This window comes from Camelina sativa, chromosome 8, assembly GCF_030686135.1.
Source record: "Camelina sativa cultivar CO46 ecotype springtype chromosome 8, ASM3068613v1".
Classification (NCBI taxonomy): domain Eukaryota; kingdom Viridiplantae; phylum Streptophyta; class Magnoliopsida; order Brassicales; family Brassicaceae; genus Camelina; species Camelina sativa.
In genome coordinates this window covers 29,555,015-29,575,645 of record NC_141887.1, presented here as the reverse complement: position 1 = coordinate 29,575,645, position 20,631 = coordinate 29,555,015, and the positions used below count along the sequence as shown (strand labels likewise).

The following is a 20,631-nucleotide window of genomic DNA, read 5'->3' as shown; positions in this document are numbered from 1 at the left end:
TCATGAATGTTTGTGTTTTGAGTAGTCAACGGTCAGAGACCCAATGTCTTGCGATTTCTTAACCAAAGCAGCTACTATTATTTTTCAAAGGCCCAATACTAAGGCCTTTTTAAGTTAAAGCTGATCATGGGTGTATATGTGGACAAAACTTAAAAAGTACAAAATTGGAATTTTAACCGATTAAAAATCACGGTCGGTTTAGCGTACCGATTTCCAAATGATAGATCGGTTCAGCTCGGTTAAAATGTTTATTCCGGAAGAGAACTAGAATCCAGTGAAGAAGAAGAAGAAGAAGAAGAAGAAGAAGATTCAGTGGGAGAGACAGAGCGGAGAGAGAGAGAGAGAGAAAGCGATTGGAAGAAGAAGAAGATTGAGAGAGAGAGAGAGATGGGGGTGGATTACTATAAGGTGCTTCAGGTTGATCGCAGTGCAAACGATGAGGAGCTAAAGAAAGCTTATCGGAAACTGGCCATGAAGTGGCATCCTGATAAGAACCCTAACAACAAAAAAGAAGCCGAAGCTAAATTCAAGCAAATCTCTGAAGCTTACGATGTGATTAATTTACTTTCCCTCTCTTTCAATTCCCCTTTTTATTTTTTGTTTAGGGTTTTACAAAAATTCCATCTTTTTTTTTTTTTTTTTTAATTTATTTGAGCAAAGCTAAGAGCTAATCGACCATGCACTTCTCTTCCACACCCACCCTTTGATCATATATATATGTTTGCTTCTTTGTTAGGTTTTGAGTGATCCTCAAAAACGAGCAATCTATGACCAATACGGAGAAGAAGGTTTAAACCAAGGCCCTCCTCCCGGTTCCGGTGGTTACCCTGGAGAATCAGACCCCGGAGCTTCTTCTTTCCGCTTCAATCCCAGAAGCGCCGATGATATCTTCTCCGACTTCTTTGGTTTCACTAGGCCTTTTGGTACCGGAAGCAGCGACTCCCGAGCAGGACCTTCTGCGTTTAGGTATGGCGATGACATCTTCGCTTCCTTGAGGGCTGCTGCTGCTGCAGGCGCTGGAGGAGGAGGAGGAGAGCCCTCCATTCCTGCTAGGAAAGCTGCTCCTATTGAGAGACAATTGCCCTGTAGTTTGGAGGATTTATATAAAGGAGTCACCAAGAAGATGAAGATCTCTCGTGATGTTCTCGACTCTTCCGGGTTTGTTTTCCATTTCCCATCAATTTAGTTGCTTTTTGCATATCTATATGTATCTGCTGCTTGTGGCTAATTCGGTTTAGGGATACTTCAACTCTCTCTCTCTCTGTGATTGTTGTATGGAGTTTAATTTCAAATCTTTAGTCTGTAGTGTTATCTTACTAGAAATTTCTTCTTTTTAACAGGTTTTGGTTAGTTTACAAGTTTTGATCTCTGTTACCTTAAGTATTTGAGCTCTCAGTCGACACATTAATGATAGATGTAAGTTTAGAAACCGATAGCTATATAGCTTACCACCACATTCCTTAGCCTACTAGTCAACCACTTTCATCATAGGTTTTAGCTATACATAGATTCTCAAAATCTCTTGGACATTCCTTGGCCCAGTCAACCACTTTCATTATGGATTTTAGCTATACATAGATTCTCAAAGTCTCTTGGACGCACAAACTCTGGTTGATCTCTAACCCTTTGTACAAAGTCTGTTTTAAGCTCTCTTGAATATATAACTTTTCGCAAAGACCAAGTCAAGAATAAACTCATTCACAATTTCTGTAATTCCGACCACTTTCAAATGCAGGACATTACTGATTTATGTTTTCTATGTTTTGCTGCTGACTGACTAAACCCGTAGTGTGTGCTTCAATGCAGGAGGCCAACACCGGTTGAGGAGATCTTGACGATAGAAATCAAAGCCGGTTGGAAGAAAGGAACAAAGATAACCTTCCTGGAAAAAGGAAACGAGCATCGCGGAATCATTCCATCCGATCTCGTTTTCATCGTAGACGAGAAACCGCATGCCGTTTTCAAACGAGACGGGAATGATCTGGTGGTAATGCAAAAGATATCTCTCGTGGAAGCTCTCACAGGTTGCACAGCGCAGGTCACTACTCTTGACGGAAGAACCCTAACGGTTCCTGTAAACAATGTGATCAGTCCGTCGTATGAAGAGATAGTGAAAGGGGAAGGCATGCCGATCCCTAAAGATCCGTCAAGAAAAGGAAACTTGAGAATCAGATTCATCATCAAGTTCCCTTCGAAGCTAACGCCTGAGCAGAAATCAGGGATCAAGCGGATGTTTTCATCTTGAATGTCTCAAGATTGAACATCTCGTTTTCAGTTTTTTGGATACAACCTGCTAGTTTTTCGTTTTTTTTCTTTTTGGTGAATCGTTTAGTTTAGTAGCAGAAGATGTGGTTATGTGGGTTTTCATTATTTTGTTGCATTTTGGTAAAGTTTTAAGGTAATTGTGAAAATACCACCAAACGAAACGATGCTAGTAATGACTGACTGACTAGTTAAGTTTTCTTTAATACCGTCTTCTTCTCTTTTTTAAAGCTTAGCTTTTTTTTTTTTAGTATTTAATACTTACTAGTAAACATATATTGTCAACAGATTTTGAAAGACTAAATCAACATTTACAATTTGTCAAAATATTAAAGTCAAATCGATTAATCATGGTAGCGAAATTTGAATTAAGAACACCTTTTTGTTTGTAGCTAAAAAAATATTCGATCTTTACGTTTTTCTCACCTTCAATCTTGACCTTGCTTGCCCTAATGCCCTCTCGTCTAATTCGATCATTAAAATCTTTTCAACCCCCTCACGTGGTGATGCTGACGTAGAATAATTGTTATCATATATATGTCAAAGAATTAGAAGAAAAATAAAAGACTAGTTATGCGCTTATTTAGAAATTCAAAATTATAAACACTTTTGAGTTGAATTTTTAAGGATTTGGAAGCTTTTTAGGAATTGTATAGATTGTAAGTATGTTAATGTATATTTAGATTTGATGCAATCAACTGAAGAAATATAACCAACCATTTTCATGGTCTTTGTTCAAAACCAGAGTATACAGAGAGTGTGAGCAGTAAGGTTTATAGTACTAGGGTTTATTTGCTGCGTAGCTTTTAGTTCCGAGTAATCCGGAGCGATGTCCTTAAACAGCATTGACCTAAAAACTACACAAATTGGCTGATTTGTATAGTCTTTATTAAGCCTTTAAGCAAAAGGAACCCAAAAAGAAAAAAAAATATATTAGACGGGACGATGAGGTGGCCTTGTTGTATGATAATGATCCGATAAACATCAGCCAAAAAAAAAAAATGTCTTTAGAAGTAAAAAGTAAAAACAATAACAAGATTGGCCATGTCGGTAAATAAGGTGGCCGTTTACACGTGGAATATAACAAGACTCCGCGTACCTGATTAAGATTATTCAAGTTTCTTCCTCGTGTAATTTTTTGTATTGCATTCACTCACAATGGCTATTCTAAAAATAATTAAACCTGTCGTAAAGACCACAAATTTGGAACGAAAAATTAGATTAACTTGGATGAGTCGTTTTACAAAAAAAAAAAAAAAAAAAAAACTTGGATGAGTCGACGACACCAAATAAAAGAAATAAGAAGAAGTACTAGGAGTAGTAGTAATAACGTGTGAATCAATCCACGTGGGATGACAGGTGGGAGAGCCAAGTCTAATTGCATGTCATGTAAAAGTTTTGTTTTTTACTTTCAACACGGTTCATCAGCATTTGGACCACTTCGCTGACTTATTTTTTTTGTTACTTCTTCTTACACATCCATCACACACAGATGCTATAAACCCCACAACTCTCTCTATACAGATATATACTTCTTTTAACACAACACCCCCACGAATCTTTCTTTAGATACAGGTTTCATAATTCACCGTACGATATTACTAGCTAATGTCACTGCAATGACGCGGCTTCATATATGTATGTACTTACCATATATATTCTGTGAATCTGACAGTTGTATATTGCAGTACTGGATCCAAACATACTCATCAGTACATTTTTTTTCTCTGTTCCTTCTTATTATTAATTATTTCTTCTTGTGCCGACTACGGAAATATCCATGTTATAGTTCATCAATTCATTTAGCAAATTTCATCATTCAAACACATGAACGGTCGTCTTTTTTTCTCTGTTCGGGGAATTTACATTTCCAATCAATTTGTTAGCTTTATCAATTATAACGGTAGTAGTCTTCTTGTTTTCAGTAGCTAAATTAAGTCGTTTCTTATAGGAACGTTAGGTGTCTGTCTACTAGTTAACTTAAATACTCTCCTCTATACATATTTTAACAACCAGGAAAGCTTATGTAACTGCTTGTTTATTTCTGATAAACAAATTACAATTTTCTTTTGTTATAAAGCTATGACACTGAGCTGATCCAACTTTTAAAAGTGTATTTGATCTCCAATACTTATTTAATATTCTTTTTCTGTCAACCATTACATAACTTTTAAGATGAAATTTTGTAAATACATATATGTTTTATATTCCGAAGGAAAAATACGAGACTGACGGAAAGAAGAAAATCTAGTGGGTCAATTGACTAGGCATAAAGGCCAGCAATGATTATTTAATTTGAGGCTTGAGGAGGAAAAAAATAAAGTTATAAATCAGATTGGCACTCATAAATAACTCGTAAGCATGACGAAATATTAACGCAGTATTATTATAAGTACTATACTATATTGGCACAAAATTAATTATTAACTACCAATAAAATAAATATGAGGCCGTTGAAGCCAAAAAAAAAGGGGGGTCATCAAATTCAGAAAAAACTTCGACCACTTTACAAATTTGTAATTAAGCAGGCTAGAGCACAAATAATCAATTTGTAAAATAAAATAAAAAACTAGTTCGAATTTTTTTTACTTTAGATATTCTATATATTTTTAATTGAGGCAATTTAATTACCCCCTATAATTGTCTGCGGTTACTATATTCATCATTTCAGTATCTCAAAATTTTGTAATACGAAGAAAAGTAGTATGATTTTATTCAGTTAGCTGCTTTAAATGTCGACTTTTATATCCGAAGAAAGAAATCTAAACTTTATTATTTTTCTAATGTAATGTAATCACGATATATGATGTCCTTTTCACTAAATGAAAAGAGACATTCGTGTTCGTATATTATTCAACTAAATAATTCGATTACTTCTAGTATATTCAACTATTTTTTTTCTTATAATCTCTATTAATTATATAATTTAGAGAAAAAAACAAAAAACTACACTTCTATCGTCCCTTGACGATTCACACCTTCTTTTCACACTTCCTTATAAATTAATTAAACTCTCTTCTTTCTCTCCTTCCTCTCTGTCTTCTCCTCTTTTCTCAAAGCAGCCTCTCTTCTTCATTTATAAGTAACCCAACACAAAAAAAAAAAAAAAAAAAAAATTGATCTCTTCTTGTTCTCTTTACGTCACAAAGACAATTCGATTCCAATAATGGACAGATGTAACCCTTTCCAACATCACCACCACCACCATCAGCTTCATCATCACTTGATTCAACAGCAACAGCTTCCTCCTCCACCTCAGACCACGACGGCGGCGATGGATCCCGGCGGCGGAGGTGAGAGAATCCCACAGTGGAGCATAGAGGAGACAAAGGAGCTTTTGGCTATAAGAGAAGAGCTTGATCAGACTTTCATGGAGACCAAACGTAATAAGCTTCTTTGGGAAGTCGTGGCTGCTAAGATGGCCGACAAAGGTTTTGTCCGGAGCCCAGAACAATGCAAGAGCAAGTGGAAGAACCTCGTCACCAGATACAAGGTTACCCCTTCAACTATTTATACTAAATGATTCTCTCTATAGTCTCTATATATACACACCTATATATAAATGTTGTTGAATGAACATGATTACAAGTATATATATGTAACATCATTAGTATAGCATTTTATATTCTTTGTGTAACTATATAGTTACTTGTTTTGTATTTTATCACTAGTTTGTGTGGTTAGACATGAAAGTATGCATACTGAAATGGAAACCTAGTTTATGGTGTATGTATAGGTGGACTATATTATATATACATCAATTAATGAGCTTAACCCAATCTCCAAGGTTATTTAGATATTGTCCTGCCATTAATGGTAACGAGCTAGAGAATAATATTCTACGCGTTTACTGGTGAGCTTTCATCATGATATTGCCTATGTTCACATTTTGATCCGTTATACCATAATTATATATCTTTCTTTTTGTTCGTTTATCATATGGTAAGTATGTAAGTAACATCTCGTGTTCACAACATGCCACTAAAATATTAATAACCGTTATATAACGAGTTTCTAATTAAGATTTCTAATAATAATCTTACGTTACTGATGAACACAAGCATCAAAATTGTTGAAAACGTCTATATATATATTTATTGTATGCTAAAAGGAACGTGATATAGATGAACATGTTTTTGTTTTCTTATTATATGATAGATGAACATGTGTCTACGAGATAATAATTTCCAGTTAAGATACTTGGTAAGCTAAAAGGTTTAGCATAGGGCCATAGACTAATGCTAGCTATTACATGTTTACATACTAACATACATATATTTTGTGTATAGTATATATATATATAACATGTTGAATATTTATGGAACAGGCGTGTGAGACGACTGAGCCAGATGCTATTAGGCAGCAGTTCCCATTTCACAATGAGATTCAATCGATTTTCGCAGCAAGAATGCAAAGAATGTTGTGGTCAGAAGCCACAGAACCAAGCACTTCTTCAAAGAGAAAACATAATCAGTTTTCATCTGATGATGATGAAGAAGAAGAAGAAGAAGAAGAAGAAGAAGTTGACGAGCCAAATCAAGAAATCAACGAGGAATTATTGTCTTTAGTAGAGACACAAAAGAAAGAGACAGAAGTGATAACTACTAGTACTTCTACCAATCCAAGAAAACGTGCTAAAAAAGGAAAAGGAGTGACTAAAGCTGAAACCGCAGCCGGTAGCACAATTAAAGAAGTACTGGAGGAGTTTATGAGGCAGACGGTGAAGATGGAGAAGGAATGGAGAGATGCATGGGAGATGAAGGAGAGAGAGAGGGAGAAGAGAGAGAAAGAATGGCGGAGGAGAATGGCGGAGCTAGAGGAGGAGAGAGCTGCCGTGGAGAGGCGGTGGATGGAGAGAGAGGAAGAGAGACGGATGAGGGACGAAGTTAGGGCTCAGAAGAGAGACACTCTCATTGATGCTTTGCTTAATAAGCTTAATAGAGATCATCATAATGATCATGGTCATAATCAAGGTTTCTAATTTCTCATAAACATGAGTTAATTTGCTAGGCAAATCAATTAGGTCATATCTAAATTAATGTTTCTTTTATTTATATGAACTATATTAATTATATTCGAAAAGAGAAATATAAAAGATCAGATTTTGAAAGTCCGTATATGTTACCACATCGTGGTTATGAAAATAGGATTGCGAATTATATAATCAAAGGCTCGATATGGATCCGGGAGGCTGGTTTCCTTATTTTTACTTGGAATTCAACCAGATTCGATGGGAACTGGGGATGGATTTGGATTCATCAAATCAAATTTGTTGTCAGCGGCCCTCACATAATGTTTTCCCAAGTCTTTGTGTTTATAAACTAGTTTATACTTTATTGATTTAAATGAGCTTTAATTCATCTAGAAGCAGAGAGCGAGTAAAAACGAGCATGTAAGCACTTCAATTGGACCAACCTCACATTTAATGTAACGATTCTATTTGATAAAATTAAGGACGCCTATATATGTGCATAAAGTAACTACCACTCTGTAGATAATTAGATGCTAATCTCAACTCTATTTTTGATAGTTATAGGTATCGAAAAACAAATTGGTTTAGTACTTTAAGCTACTTTATTCTGTTACTAAGAATGTTTCATAACTATTAATCAGACGATAAACAATAAAATTATACGAAAAGTCTTTGTTCCAAATTTTCAATTCACATTTGTCCCACATTACTTCTCCGCGTTATTTGTGATCATCACATTCATATATTAATATAACCTATTTTGTTCATAAGTAGATATATTTAAAATTATAAAGAAGAAAGAATTTGTCTTTTTATTCTTTTCTTCTCTTGCAAGACAGCTTGCTTTACCAACACATCGCGCGAGCAGAACAGTTAAAATACACAAAACATGAAACCGTGTTATGACGCGTTCACATTGATATTACTGTATCTGTATTTAATTTTAGAAAATATGCGATGATTCACTCGCCGTAGCTCTATTGGTTACAACCTTGGATCAATCCCTGAGAGGTCATGGGTACGAGAAAACAATTCGACATTTATGACTTTTGCGTTTTTCTTTTTCTTTTTAAAATAAAAATAAATAAAAAATTCAAAATTTAAATAGATTAGAGTGGGAAATTAATGTTGAAGGAGTTTACATGTGAACCAAAAAACAAAAACAAAAAACAGAAAAATACAAAAAAACGTCAAAGAAGTAACGTTAGAAGGAGACCACGATTTGCATGTGAAATAGACATAAAGGAGACAGTACGTATTTCGAAGTTACGGGGCTCTCTGCATATCTCAGAAGAAGTCCGATTGACTGTTTTTTGGATTATATATGTATAATTTTTTTCATCATATCGAGTTTGAATTAAAAAAAATATTCTTCTGATAGAGTCACTTATCCTTGTGCTATTTGGTTATCGTGTGTGTTTCATCACACTCGCACGATATAATTGTGTTTAGGATAGGCACATCTGTCTGCAGAACTATTTAAAACGAGTGCATCATATCATAGTCTTTAGTAGTAATCATAAATGTCACCCGTGGTCAATAACTTATATTGGCCTAGCAATTTCTTAGAAAATGTGGAATGATATTATCGTGATAGTTGCGCGAGTCTTAATTTGGTTAACGATTGAATTATAAGATTATAAAACGACATACTTCTGATAATTGACAGCTGAAATTGAAACTAGATACAGAGTTCATCAACTAACTGGTCAATAACAAGGTCAAGAATCTCTTGACCAAATTCGACACAAAAATCTTCGACCTGAGTAAAGTCAACGGTTTTAGTTGACGACGAAGCAGAAACCCAAGTGGAGGACTTCATGTCTTCTTCAGACAGATCTGAGAGCATATTCATTAGTTTTGTGATAAACTCTGTCTCTTCAGAATCATTGCCGGTTTCTTTCTTGGTACTTGTTTTTGGTGTTGCTGGTGATGAAGAGCATGAAGATTTTGTTGTTGTCTCTACTTGCTTTGTTGTTGACAACTCCGATGCACTTTCTGAATCTCCTGTTTTTTTTTTTCAAATTAAAGTGACATTTAAAATATGATTGGGAAAATACAAATAAAAATTCTTGAAAATGTTGATAAAGTCTCATTTTCGCAGCTTTTTTTTTTTTACAGTAAAACCAAGAAAAATGTTCAAAGGGAAGATGTTCAAATGTTAAATTTAAAATAAGATTTATCCGACGTTTATGGAAAATTCTTGTATTGGTCAAATTTTGAATAATACTATTAAGTATTTCAAATATAGTGCACTGAATGGGTTAAAAACTTAAAATGTTGACCAATGACCAAATTTTTACCAACTAAACGTCAGAAGTTTCTCTTTTAGCAAACTTTCAAAGAAGATTCAAAAGATAATTAATTTACGTATATATATATATATATATATTTTTAAAAGTAAATGTGGGAAATAAAAAATATAATATTTCGTAGACTCACCTCCTGAGAAGTAGTAGTCATCGTCAAGGATTAGATAATCATAAAGATCTCGATCAAGAACCGAAACTGGACTAGCGTTAGACTTATTCTCCGGCGACTCGCTCTCTTTTCCGACAAACTCATCCGCCCGAAGATTCTTTGATTCTCCTAGAAGCGCCGTCTTCTCCGACGACTTACTCTTAGACGGTGAAAGGAACCAACGAACTTTCTTAGCTCCGTTAACGTCGCTTCGGTTCTCACTCTTCTTCTTCTTCGCAACTTTTCTAGGCTCGTCTTTAAACTTCTTAGCCACTTTCTCGTTCTCCTTCTTCTTCGCCGGCGGTGGCAATGTCGGCTTCTTGGAATCTTCTACAACAACCTTCTCGAACCTTCTAGACCTTGAAAAAGACGATGATCCGACAAGTTCCCTCTTCTCGTCGAGCTTGTCGAGATACGACAGCAAAAAGTCGTGTTTCTTTTGTTGGTTATTGGAGCTCCATCTCGCCGAGGTTGGGACTATCTCGCGAAAAGAAACGGAAGCTTTGACTCTCCGGCACTGGCGGTTACCGTCTTTCTCGTCTTCTTCTTCTTCTTCGTCGTCATGACCTCTTAAGATGTAGTCCATGAAGTTAACCGACTTGCTCCGTGCGACAGCCGAACCAGTATCATCAAAATACCGGAACCGTTTTGATCCTGGTGCGGGATGGTCTAGCCCCATGAGTTTGGCTACGACGTTCGGAGGAGGAGGAGGAGGAGGGGGAGGAAGAGGAGCTTGGAGTGAGACGTCATCGTTTTGGGTTTCGGTTTCGGTTTTGATCTCTTTCTTTGGCTCTTCGATTTCTTCGTAAGGGATCAGTAGTTGGAGTGTTTCGTCAGAGTCGAGGATGTTGTCGGAAGGGTGAGTTTGTTGGCTACCGGAGCATAAAAGACGACGGACTACCGTCGTGAGGCAGCCAGTCTTAGGGTTGGCTCGTTGGGTCATGGTGATAGTGTTTTTAATAGGAGAGTGTGTTGAAAATGTGCAAGACGTTCTTGGTATTTATAAAGGACAAGAAGAACACACAACTTCACATTATTTGCGAGGACCCACAGCCGTAACTAGTAACTATTTTAAATTGAAAGCAAAACTATGTGGGTAAACAACAAAAGTACTGTGAAATTTTGTTATTTTAAGTGACATTGTGGTTGATTAGTTTATTAAATTGGTAACTCAAATTATGTTGTTTTGAAGTGAATAAAATATGTTTTATATTTTCACTTTATTTTGTAACGCGAATTTATAGTTCTGGATTGGTATGTTTATCACAATCACAAATAATAGATTATTTAGTATTTATTGGTAACATAAGAGGGAAAGTAACCATGATCAGAAAATAAAGCTATATCCAAAGTGTGATAGTATGTAGGAGAAGATTCTGTTTTTGAAACTCAACTGAAGAAAAGAACTTTGGTAGTTTTGAAAAAATCAGGAATTAATAATGACCTCATCAATTATTTCAAAATAAAGGCCATGTAACTACTTCGTGCATGATTTTTTTCTTTCACGTAAGTTTTATATTAAGAAAAAAGAATGGTCATGCTTTGTTCTTATTGCTTTAAAGCTTTAAACAAAATATGGTTACTAATTCTGATATTTTAACTATATACATGGTTTTTTTTTATTTTCCAACATATTTAACTTCAGGTTGAAACTTAAATTTTGAAGCAACTGTTTAAAATTGGAAAACCAGTAAGTGGTTAGTAATTCTGAAATAAAATGAGAATTTAGCTTTTGCTAGACGTCAAACTGTCAAATTAAATACAATAGACCAATAATTGAACCCACCAGTTCAGCTCTTGAAGCAGAAGCCATTGCGATCAAAGAGGCACTCCTCCAGATCAAGCGCTTGGACTACCACCTATTAGTTTTCTGTGGAGATTCGAAGACCATTTATATATATCTACAGAAAACTAAAGAGCAAGTTAAGCCACCGAATGAGATTGCAGAAGTTCAAGACTATCTGGAAGACATACTTGCGTTGTCCGCCGGTCTCTATCATTTCACTTTTGTTAGTAGGACATCAAATGCATGTGCTGATGCATTAGCCAAAAAAAGCTAGAATTGAAAACTCTCCGATGGTTATTTTTTGGGTCTGTTAATCATGTAAAACTCTGTTCTTTTTCACTTAAATGGAAAGAAATGTTGGCCGACTAAAAAAAAAATACAATAGACCAATAATTTTTAAAACAATAAGTGGATTATCCACAATGTTAAAGATGATGATCAACAATATAAACTACTAGGCTTAATTCTCAATGTACACTGAACGGTAAAAGAAATCGTTTTAAGATATAGAAGATTTAAATAATCTCAATCAGATATATAAATAGGCGGGATCAAGCTTTCGAATAGTAAAAGGAATCTTCAGAAGATGAATATAGTAAAGTTGCAAAAGGGCTCTTCGAAACCTATCTAGTTTGCTTTATTATTATTATAATTATAAATAAAAACATCGAAGGTTTGGAGGCTGGAGCAACCAGCTTTAAGGTAATCGTTAATTTATTTTTGTCGCCGAGCTTACGGGATATTAATAATGGTATGATTAGTCTGATCATTACATTTAAATACGTTTAGTATGTTTCATAATATAGATCTTCTTCTTGTTTTTTTTTTTTTGTGCACCAATCTTCTTCTTGTTTTATGTTTATCTTTGGCACTTTAGAAAGCGCTGGTTTATATAATTTCATTCATTGGTATAATACATGCACAACGGGTGACACAAAATATAGTACTTCTTTTAATTTCTTAGTGCTGAATGTAAAGTCGTTTATTTGTAGGGTCTTTGATAAAGCTGCTGTATTTTTCACGGCATGAGGACTACTCGAATGATGATGATAAGCCGAAGAGGACGATCAAGGAGAGATTGGGTATAACCAATGGCAACTTGAGAAGCTATCCTGTTCTTGGTGGGAGACTTCATTTTGTCAAGTTTGAGACTAACAAAATTAATGAGTGTTTGGATTTTATTCGTTCCAAGCAGCTTCATCGCCGAGGTATTGGCTTTTTTTTCCTACTTCTCATGTAACGAACTTCTGGACTGAACGCTAAGTTGATGTGCTTACATAATGATTATGCTGAGTTGATGTGGTTTTGTCAAATTTTGACTTCCGTTAGTTTCTGTAAGTAGACTGGAGATGTAATTAAGTAGGAGGTAATTTATATATATACCGAACTACTCCTGTCATGTCTAAATGGTCACTGGCACTTTTGTTTTGCTCTTATTGTTATAAGATCAGTTTCTGGTGATTGACTGCTTTATTTTTCTTCTTGTCCATTTTTATTTCATCCAATTCTCTTTTACTTTGATGAATAGATCCTTATCCTTGGAGTTCCAGGACATTGCCTTTGGGGACTGGTGTTATCAAGGTAATGACATTTTCATGACTTGGTTGTTTTTATCTTTATCACCTTTTGAGGCTCCTTTTGGATATAATTAGCTCGTTCTGTCATTTAATTTACCAGAAAACATTTGAGAAGATTATTGTTTTAGGTGAAAACTTCTTCTTGTTTTATATGTTCCATCTTTTGGCACTTTAGAAAGCGTTGGTTTTATAATCTCATTCATTGGTATAATACATGCACAACGACGGGTAACACAAAATATAGTACTTCTTTTAATTTCTTAGGATATGATGCTATTGTTATGTTTTCAATAAATATCTATATTTTAAAAAAAGATTTGATAGCTTTATTATCTAAATATTTTATTTTTATAAGGCATGATCGTCAAGATCAAAATTTCCAAATTCAAATTCGAAGTGTAAAAAAGAAAAAGAAGAGAATGGTAGTATAAAATATTTACAGATTCCTTTTTACTTTCCCTTTTTCCTTTTATTTTTTCAACTTTTTCGTTCAATTTTTTTTTTTTTTTAAAAACACGAGAAAAATCTTAACTGCGTGGCGTCATTATCAAAGATGAAGTAGAAAGTACTTCGGTCGCTTAGTTCACACCGGAAACAAAAGAGGCAATGAAAACAGAGAGACAAATCTAAATTATCTCTGACGCGCATGAAGAAAACATTGCCATCAAGGAGACCTTTGCCTTATCACCTTCACCTATCAACTCTCGACCAATCCCTACCCTTACGCATATGTGTTTCTTTCTTTAAAAGTTTTAAGCACCTCTACAAATTATTTTACTTTTTACAAATAAAAATCGAAATTATTATTGTTCAAAGCTCTGAGAGTGAGTCCATTAACAGCCCATATTCCAATGGTCAAATATGAAAATGTTGGATGATCTAACAACATTGGCGATGTAGCTCAGATGGTAGAGCGCTCGCTTAGCATGCGAGAGGTACCGGGATCGATACCCCGCATCTCCACTTTTATTTTTATTTGTTTTTTTTTGCTTTTCTCTTGGTTTACCCCTTTTTCTTCATCATACAAAATTAGATTATTAATAACGGAAAAATATCTTGCAGCAATACGTTATCGTTATGCATATTATTAATTGCGAAAGTAGAAGCCTTGATGATTTGTGTTTGCCTTTAATAATTGTTTTCGTGATCATCATCTATACCAAAGATAACTAAAGAGGAACTATTGTTGGTTTTACAAGCAACACCAACTATTTGTTTAGTTGCCTAGTTGGTGCCTGTTTGTTTCGTTTCCATACGCGCGTTAAATATATTTTCCCCGTCGTTTAGTCTCCCTGATGTGGACGGCCAAGATAACAATCACTCAACTATTTGCTCATCACATTAAACGACTTTTTTAAGAATGATGATTTGATTATTGAGTTGATTAGCATTCCTAATCAAGTAGTCACTCGATGCTTTTCCCAAATATGTTTGTTTCTATTTATCTTTTAAAGTTTCAAAGCTGAAACCAAAGTTCTGGTGTATAAAAGAAAATGTGTAATCGAAGAATCGAGTCAAATTTGATATGATTCAGATGTCGTATGTGTTTAATTGTTGTTGTTTTTTTTTATTTTCTTTAGTATAAACTAGAAAGTAACGAGACTAATGTGTGTTCCTATAAAGTAAATGACATCAGTTATATTTCAATACTAGATTTTAACCTGCGGTACACCGCGAGATAATTTTTTATAGCTAAAACTTATTAATTTTAAGTTACATTTGTTTTTTTGTTAATATTGTTTGTTTTGTTTAGTGTTTAAGATTGTAAAATTTTATTTTGATCATCAATTCTAGAATTTCATGTGTGGTACAATTTGTTTTTACATAATCATAATAAATCAACTTAATTAGATTTGTCTAATATTCTAAAATTGATGGCGTTAACAAAACAATAAGATGAAGATTTAACCCGTGTTCAAGCATGGGACTAATGCTATTTTTTAAATTTATACTAATGTTAATGTAAACCATTTAACCTTATAATGCATTCTGCAATATAACCCCGTTTTATAACATGTTTAACATTTATAAGTTCACATATAGATAATATTTTAAGTTTTTAGTAATTTTAATTATATCAATAATCATACTTTGAAAATTTTTAAATGATATGAAAATATATTAAAAAATGATAAACCAAGTGAAATATAGAAAATATTATTATAGAAAAGATTGTCAAAAAGATAAGTGTTAGTTTTTCCCTTGGTGACCTTAGTTATTTTGTTGTTTTTTGAAAAGAAAAAAATGCATAAGAATCTCATATAACTTGATTAGTATCGACATGTATGTATTATAGAGCTCAAATATCTTTCTCTATTCCTTTTGAGATAATATGTTTTAAAGTGTAACATGCTGTAAAAAATTAGTTAATAATATAAAATGATGATAAAAGAGAAATTTAAAAAATCTATCAAAAGTTGTTTATAAGTGGGTGATATTGAATTATATGTATCTAATATATCAACAAAACAATTAGCATATAATGCATATTAGTTAACGAAAAATATAGACATGAGGATACAGACGGTGGTTAGTCATGAGTAGAAACTGAAAACTTAATTTTATTGATATGATAAGCAAAACAATATACAACATCCTAATTGTGAAGAGAAAGGGTGTTTGACAAAATACTTAATTAAGCTGTATGTTTGATATATTGGTGATGCTAACTTGCGATTAGGGGCCAAGTAATTTATATGCTCTAAATTAGGTTGAATATTTCAACCTTTGCACGCAATAGATTTAACGGTTAATGCTACTAATTATGGATTAAATATTCGCAAATTTTTTGATTATTAGGAATATACCAACTTTATCTTATTCAATATTTTCTGAGACTATTTGTTTCTTTTTTGGTTTTGCATATAGAGATTTAGGGGGAAAAATAATTTCGAAATTGAATGTGGTGAGTAATAATGATGCATATACAAAATCGACTTTGAACTGATTTATAGGGTTCTGATAAAGGAAAACGATTGACTCAATTTTTTGTTGCTAAATATGTGAAAAACTAATATTTGGAATATTTTTAACTATCCGAGTTGTTTGGGAAGTTGAAGGAAATTAAGGAATATTGTAATAGTTTCTATATTTCTGGATCGGATAATATGTTTAATTTTCTTATGATATGCAAAATTATTTTGGGAGGAGATTTCGGTAGATTAAAGAGAGACTAATGTTAATATGCTTAAATTATGGAAATTAATGATTGTAGAATCTTAATTTGATTTTTTTGGTCATACAGAAATGTTAATATTAATTTTGTAATTGTTTTTTTCGATAATGTGCTTTAATTTTTTTTTAAAGGTATTAATTACAATGTCATGAAATGTAAATAGTTTTCAACTCCCAGTCTTCTTTGACAAAACTGCTGTAAAAATGTTAATATAGATTCAACATTAACCTATTGAAGTTACTTGATTGAATATATACAACTAATCGGAAGACGTCTTGCATATTTATAATATACGAAAAAATGATCTAATCAATGACAATGTGCATTTCACGTTTACACATTCTAATCAATAGAAAAAAACCGAATCATTAACCTCCCCTAACCACATCTTTATTAAATTGGGAAAAAGATGGAAGCAACACATCCAAAACATGCCTTTAGCTTCACTCCTACTCAATTTATATTTTCACAAAATATAAACCAAACACTCTCGTACCACCTTTCCCTCTCTAATTCCCAAACCCGACACGTTTTCCACATTAAATTACCGGATTTGCCACTATGAGCTTCTTGATTTCTTACAGAGGAGCAGGAGGAACCAAGAAGATTCCTCTCTCCATCATCGTTCTCGTTCTCTGTGGTTTCATGTTCTTCATTCTCTTATACACCGAAAGAATCAGCTTGATGTCTTCCTCCTCTTCAACTTCATATTTATTCAAGCTAAAGTCGTGTCCGAGGAAAGAAGTTAGCTCGAAACCTAGTAAGCACATACGTGACACTCGAATCTGAAAACTCTGTTTTTTTGTCCTGTTTTGGTGTTTCTTTCTTGTGACGCAAGTATTCTCACGATGTTCCTCTAATCTTCCTTGTTGCGCAGAGGATAAAATTCGAAAGGAGAGATCAGAGATTTTGGAATTTCTTGACGACAGGTTCGAATTCGATCCTGAAGAGTGTAACGTTGCATCAGGGAAATGGGTTTACAATAGCTCAATCGAACCACTCTACACCGATAGATCATGTCCATACATCGACCGTCAATTCTCTTGCATGAAAAACGGACAGCAAAAAACTGATTATCTTCGGTGGGAATGGCAGCCTGATGACTGCACAATTCCACGGTAAATATTACAACTTACTAAACACAAGCTATAATCTAGCTTGTTTCAGGGTTTGAGACAGAACCCTTATGAGCTTTGTTTAAATCCGAAACAGATTTAGTCCGAAGTTAGCAATGAACAAACTCAGAGGGAAAAGACTACTTTTTGTGGGAGATTCGTTGCAACGAAGCCAATGGGAATCGTTCGTGTGTTCGGTGGAATCAATAATACCGGAAGGAGAAAAATCAATGAACCGTAGCAAAAGATACTTTGTATTTAAAGCTAAGGTACGTTTAGAGATCAATATTCAAAGCAAGGCGGTTCTTCAAACCTTGTGTTGCAAGTAAAACATATATTTTGAATTTTCTGTGTTTTTTTTTTGTTGAGTCATAGGAATACAATGCTACAATTGAGTTCTATTGGGCACCATATATCGTGGAATCAAACACGGACATACCTGTGATTTTGGATCCGAAGAAAAGGATAGTGAAAGTAGACTCAGTGGAAGATCGAGCTAAGTTTTGGGACGGAGCGGATATTTTGGTTTTCAACACTTATGTTTGGTGGATGAGTGGTATCCGCATGAACGCTCTGTGGGGTTCGTTTGGAAATGGGGCTAGTGGTGCGGAGGCACTAGAGACAGCGGTGGCTTATAGGCTAGGGCTCAAGACATGGGCTAATTGGGTCGACTCCACCGTTGACCCTAATAAGACCAGAGTCTTTTTCACCACCATGTCTCCTACTCATACTAGGTGATTTATTAAGTTTTGATATATGTTTAGAATGCTAAATAGCACTAGATAAAAAAAACATATGGGTTGCAGTAATGTAAAGTGTTATGTAAAACGTGCAGAAGTGCGGATTGGGGAAAGCCAAACGGCACCAAGTGTTTCAACGAGACGAAGCCAGTAAAGGATAAAAAGTTTTGGGGAACAGGGTCCAACAAGCAGATGATGAAAGTGGTGTCAAGCGTCATAAAGCACATGGCAACGCACGTGACAGTGATCAACATCACGCAGCTCTCTGAGTACCGCATCGACGCCCACACATCAGTTTACACCGAGACTGGTGGCAAGATCCTAACGGCTGAGGAGAGAGCTGATCCAATGCGGCACGCTGATTGTATACATTGGTGTCTACCTGGATTGCCCGATACATGGAACCGGATCTTATTGGCTAATTTGTTGTAAATCATTGCCTAGGAATCAGACTGAGAGGAGGAGTAAACCGGGAAAAACCCCATCAAAATCCTCTCTCTCTCTATTTGTTTCTCCGATTTGTTTGTTTGAACTTTTTGTATGTATGTGATTGCTACGTCGTTTTTTCTATGATCAAACAGACTCGGCCCGTTTTGAATGAAAAATATAAGAAAGGCCTAGATGGGCCTGGCGCGTAAGAAAGAATATATGGGCCCATTTGTTAAGAGAGGGAGGAGGCAAGGGCAAAATGGGAATTTTAGGACCATGAGTTTTTTAGGTTAATGTTGACTAGTGGGGTAATATGTACCGTTGGATTTTTTATATGAGAACATCGTGACCGTTCGATGGGAGACATCAAGCCCAGTAACGCAACAACTCAATTCGCCGTCACGACGAAGTTGTCTCCTTCTATATAATATCGAACGAATCTGGGATATGTAGAAGATAAGGGACTTAGATTCAGATTTTTGTTGGGTCTCTCTCGCTCGAAACCTCCCTCTTCGTTTGCATCTTTGCATCAGGTTAGACTGATTCCTACAAAATCTGCTCTTTTCCTATACGATCTTGTTTGATTTAGTTTTGATTTGTTTATTCATTCATAAAATTAGGTCTGAATTCGAGTTTTTTTTTTTTTTTTTTTTTTTTTTATATAGTTTCTGTCTCAAATTGTTCCGTTGAGTAGAGAAATTGTAGCGATTTGGGGGCTATAATAATTATTGACGTTATTAGGGTTTCCTTGGATCTGTTTTACTTAATAGGAAAGTGCGATAATGGCGGGAGGAGGAAACTTCATTGCCAGAGTTATTTCGTACGTTGCGAACGAGTTCATAGTTAATGGTTTGGCTAACAGGTACTCTCAATTCTTATATTTCCTCGATTTAGGGTTTTAAAATTTAGATGTAGTATATTATAATATATAAGCTTCTTTCTCTGGCTGAGTGGATTTATAAATAAGTTCCTCATCGGCTCGTTCATATCGAAGCAAGATAGCCTCAACTTACAGCTGGTCTGCTGCGTAATTTACCATACGCTGCAGCGTAGGAAGTTTGATATATTTTGTTTTTTTGAACAAGATTTTGGCTTTTGTTTTGGAATTGTTTTATGTTATAGTTTTCGTTTATTGTCGTCTTGAGCCTCTCATTTCACTCGTGTTGCTCAATGCTATTACCTGATTTGAAAGGGCAATGCATTTTGTCCTGACCTTTTGGAAACTCAGGATCTACTTTTGTATAGACTTGTTGGTTTCTCCATTAGTTGTTTGCTGCCGGTGATGATTTTCGTAGGCTTGTCCTGATCAAATACATGACGTTACTCTTGAATCTAAGAAATTTCTGAGGCTATTTTTGTTTTGTTTCCTCTTTTCTATTTCGTTTCTTTGGTATATTCAGACACTACTTTAGATCTCCAATTGTTTCACGAGATTGGTTGTATTTCTGGCTTTGTAAATTTCTTATTTGTTTTTGGCAGCCATGCGTTCCAGAGATTTGCTGTGAGGACTTCAAAGAGAATAGAAAACCTCTCTAAAATGGGTTTGTCTCTTTAACCTTAAAAAAGCATTAAAATTTGTGTAGTGTATTTTTGCTTTCTCCCTCTTATTGCATAGTCTTACTAAATTGTGGGGGGGTTTTTATTATTATTCCAGCCGCAGAGAGCAAGGAGAAAGTTGCTCAGCAAATGGAAGAAGTCGCCAAGAACATTGATGTGAGTTTTGTTTTTTTGTAGCTTTCATAGATTCTACAGTAGAGGTTGTGATATTGAAATCTAAACTGCTCCGTTAACTTTTGCAGTCCATGAAGAAACAGTGATTATTCTCTTGGGGAATCTTATAATTGCATGGCTCAGCTCAAGTAGAGAGGTCTGTTTATCTTTGTATAAAGAATGTTCAAAAGTAATAAGCCTGTGGGTTAAACAACCAGTGATCTAGTGATGCTGTTTCTCTTCTTTTAAACCCAACTTGACAGGTGTGACTGACCCCCTTATATATGAAGTTCTGTCAAGGAATTTCTATCGCTTACTTATTTGTAGAGCTCATTTATTGATTCTTTTATGTTTTTGGCTGGCTTTGAATTTATATGTGTAAATCCGTAATCGATTTGAAAAGTT

The 20,631-nt window shown here is 34.7% G+C and overlaps 5 protein-coding genes and 1 long non-coding RNA gene across 6 annotated transcripts; 5 read left to right on the top strand and 1 right to left on the bottom strand.

Moving 5' to 3' along the window:
- The first annotated feature begins 212 nt into the window (after positions 1–212).
- On the top strand, positions 213–2,468 carry LOC104708989 (uncharacterized). The gene is made up of 3 exons (XM_010425648.2): positions 213–552; positions 737–1,158; positions 1,807–2,468. The coding sequence occupies exons 1-3, from the start codon at positions 388–390 to the stop codon at positions 2,243–2,245; spliced, it is 1,026 nt and encodes a 341-aa protein (XP_010423950.1). The 5' UTR covers positions 213–387; the 3' UTR covers positions 2,246–2,468.
- Positions 2,469–5,289: 2,821 nt separating this feature from the next.
- Positions 5,290–7,372, top strand: LOC104708988 (trihelix transcription factor GT-3a-like). Its single transcript, XM_010425647.2, has 2 exons — positions 5,290–5,755; positions 6,590–7,372. Exons 1-2 carry the CDS (start codon positions 5,429–5,431, stop codon positions 7,241–7,243), a joined length of 981 nt encoding a protein of 326 aa, XP_010423949.2. The 5' UTR covers positions 5,290–5,428; the 3' UTR covers positions 7,244–7,372.
- A 1,474-nt stretch (positions 7,373–8,846) lies between these two features.
- LOC104708987 (uncharacterized) lies at positions 8,847–10,729 on the bottom strand. Its single transcript, XM_010425646.3, has 2 exons — positions 9,677–10,729; positions 8,847–9,241 (listed from the first exon to the last, which is right to left on the bottom strand). Exons 1-2 carry the CDS (start codon positions 10,635–10,637, stop codon positions 8,916–8,918), a joined length of 1,287 nt encoding a protein of 428 aa, XP_010423948.2. The 5' UTR covers positions 10,638–10,729; the 3' UTR covers positions 8,847–8,915.
- Positions 10,730–12,472: 1,743 nt separating this feature from the next.
- LOC147940602 (uncharacterized) lies at positions 12,473–13,214 on the top strand. The gene is made up of 2 exons (XR_015563749.1): positions 12,473–12,688; positions 13,009–13,214. It is a non-coding gene; the product is annotated as an uncharacterized LOC147940602 (long non-coding RNA).
- A 3,418-nt stretch (positions 13,215–16,632) lies between these two features.
- Positions 16,633–18,692, top strand: LOC104708985 (protein trichome birefringence-like 3). The gene is made up of 5 exons (XM_010425645.2): positions 16,633–16,992; positions 17,110–17,350; positions 17,445–17,616; positions 17,723–18,081; positions 18,183–18,692. Exons 1-5 carry the CDS (start codon positions 16,794–16,796, stop codon positions 18,517–18,519), a joined length of 1,308 nt encoding a protein of 435 aa, XP_010423947.2. The 5' UTR covers positions 16,633–16,793; the 3' UTR covers positions 18,520–18,692.
- A 282-nt stretch (positions 18,693–18,974) lies between these two features.
- On the top strand, positions 18,975–20,546 carry LOC109126023 (uncharacterized). The gene is made up of 5 exons (XM_019229064.2): positions 18,975–19,049; positions 19,287–19,378; positions 19,996–20,057; positions 20,171–20,229; positions 20,316–20,546. Exons 2-5 carry the CDS (start codon positions 19,299–19,301, stop codon positions 20,331–20,333), a joined length of 219 nt encoding a protein of 72 aa, XP_019084609.1. The 5' UTR covers positions 18,975–19,049; positions 19,287–19,298; the 3' UTR covers positions 20,334–20,546.
- The last annotated feature ends 85 nt before the right edge of the window (positions 20,547–20,631 follow it).

Bases quoted from the DNA above. Each gene is read 5' to 3' on its own strand.
- LOC104708987 (XM_010425646.3), bottom strand. From the start codon at position 10,637: ATGACCCAACGAGCCAACCCTAAGACTGGCTGCCTCACGACGGTAGTC. The intron at 9,242-9,676 runs GTGAGTCTACGA...AAAAAAAAACAG, and splicing joins TGACTACTACTTCTCAGGAG to GAGATTCAGAAAGTGCATCG.
- LOC104708988 (XM_010425647.2), top strand. From the start codon at position 5,429: ATGGACAGATGTAACCCTTTCCAACATCACCACCACCACCATCAGCTT. The intron at 5,756-6,589 runs GTTACCCCTTCA...TTTATGGAACAG, and splicing joins ACCTCGTCACCAGATACAAG to GCGTGTGAGACGACTGAGCC.
- LOC104708985 (XM_010425645.2), top strand. From the start codon at position 16,794: ATGAGCTTCTTGATTTCTTACAGAGGAGCAGGAGGAACCAAGAAGATT. The intron at 17,351-17,444 runs GTAAATATTACA...AATCCGAAACAG, and splicing joins GATGACTGCACAATTCCACG to ATTTAGTCCGAAGTTAGCAA. The intron at 17,617-17,722 runs GTACGTTTAGAG...GTTGAGTCATAG, and splicing joins ACTTTGTATTTAAAGCTAAG to GAATACAATGCTACAATTGA.
- LOC104708989 (XM_010425648.2), top strand. From the start codon at position 388: ATGGGGGTGGATTACTATAAGGTGCTTCAGGTTGATCGCAGTGCAAAC. The intron at 553-736 runs GTGATTAATTTA...CTTCTTTGTTAG, and splicing joins AAATCTCTGAAGCTTACGAT to GTTTTGAGTGATCCTCAAAA. The intron at 1,159-1,806 runs GTTTGTTTTCCA...GCTTCAATGCAG, and splicing joins GATGTTCTCGACTCTTCCGG to GAGGCCAACACCGGTTGAGG.
- LOC109126023 (XM_019229064.2), top strand. From the start codon at position 19,299: ATGGCGGGAGGAGGAAACTTCATTGCCAGAGTTATTTCGTACGTTGCG. The intron at 19,379-19,995 runs GTACTCTCAATT...TGTTTTTGGCAG, and splicing joins GTTAATGGTTTGGCTAACAG to CCATGCGTTCCAGAGATTTG. The intron at 20,058-20,170 runs GTTTGTCTCTTT...TTATTATTCCAG, and splicing joins AGAAAACCTCTCTAAAATGG to CCGCAGAGAGCAAGGAGAAA.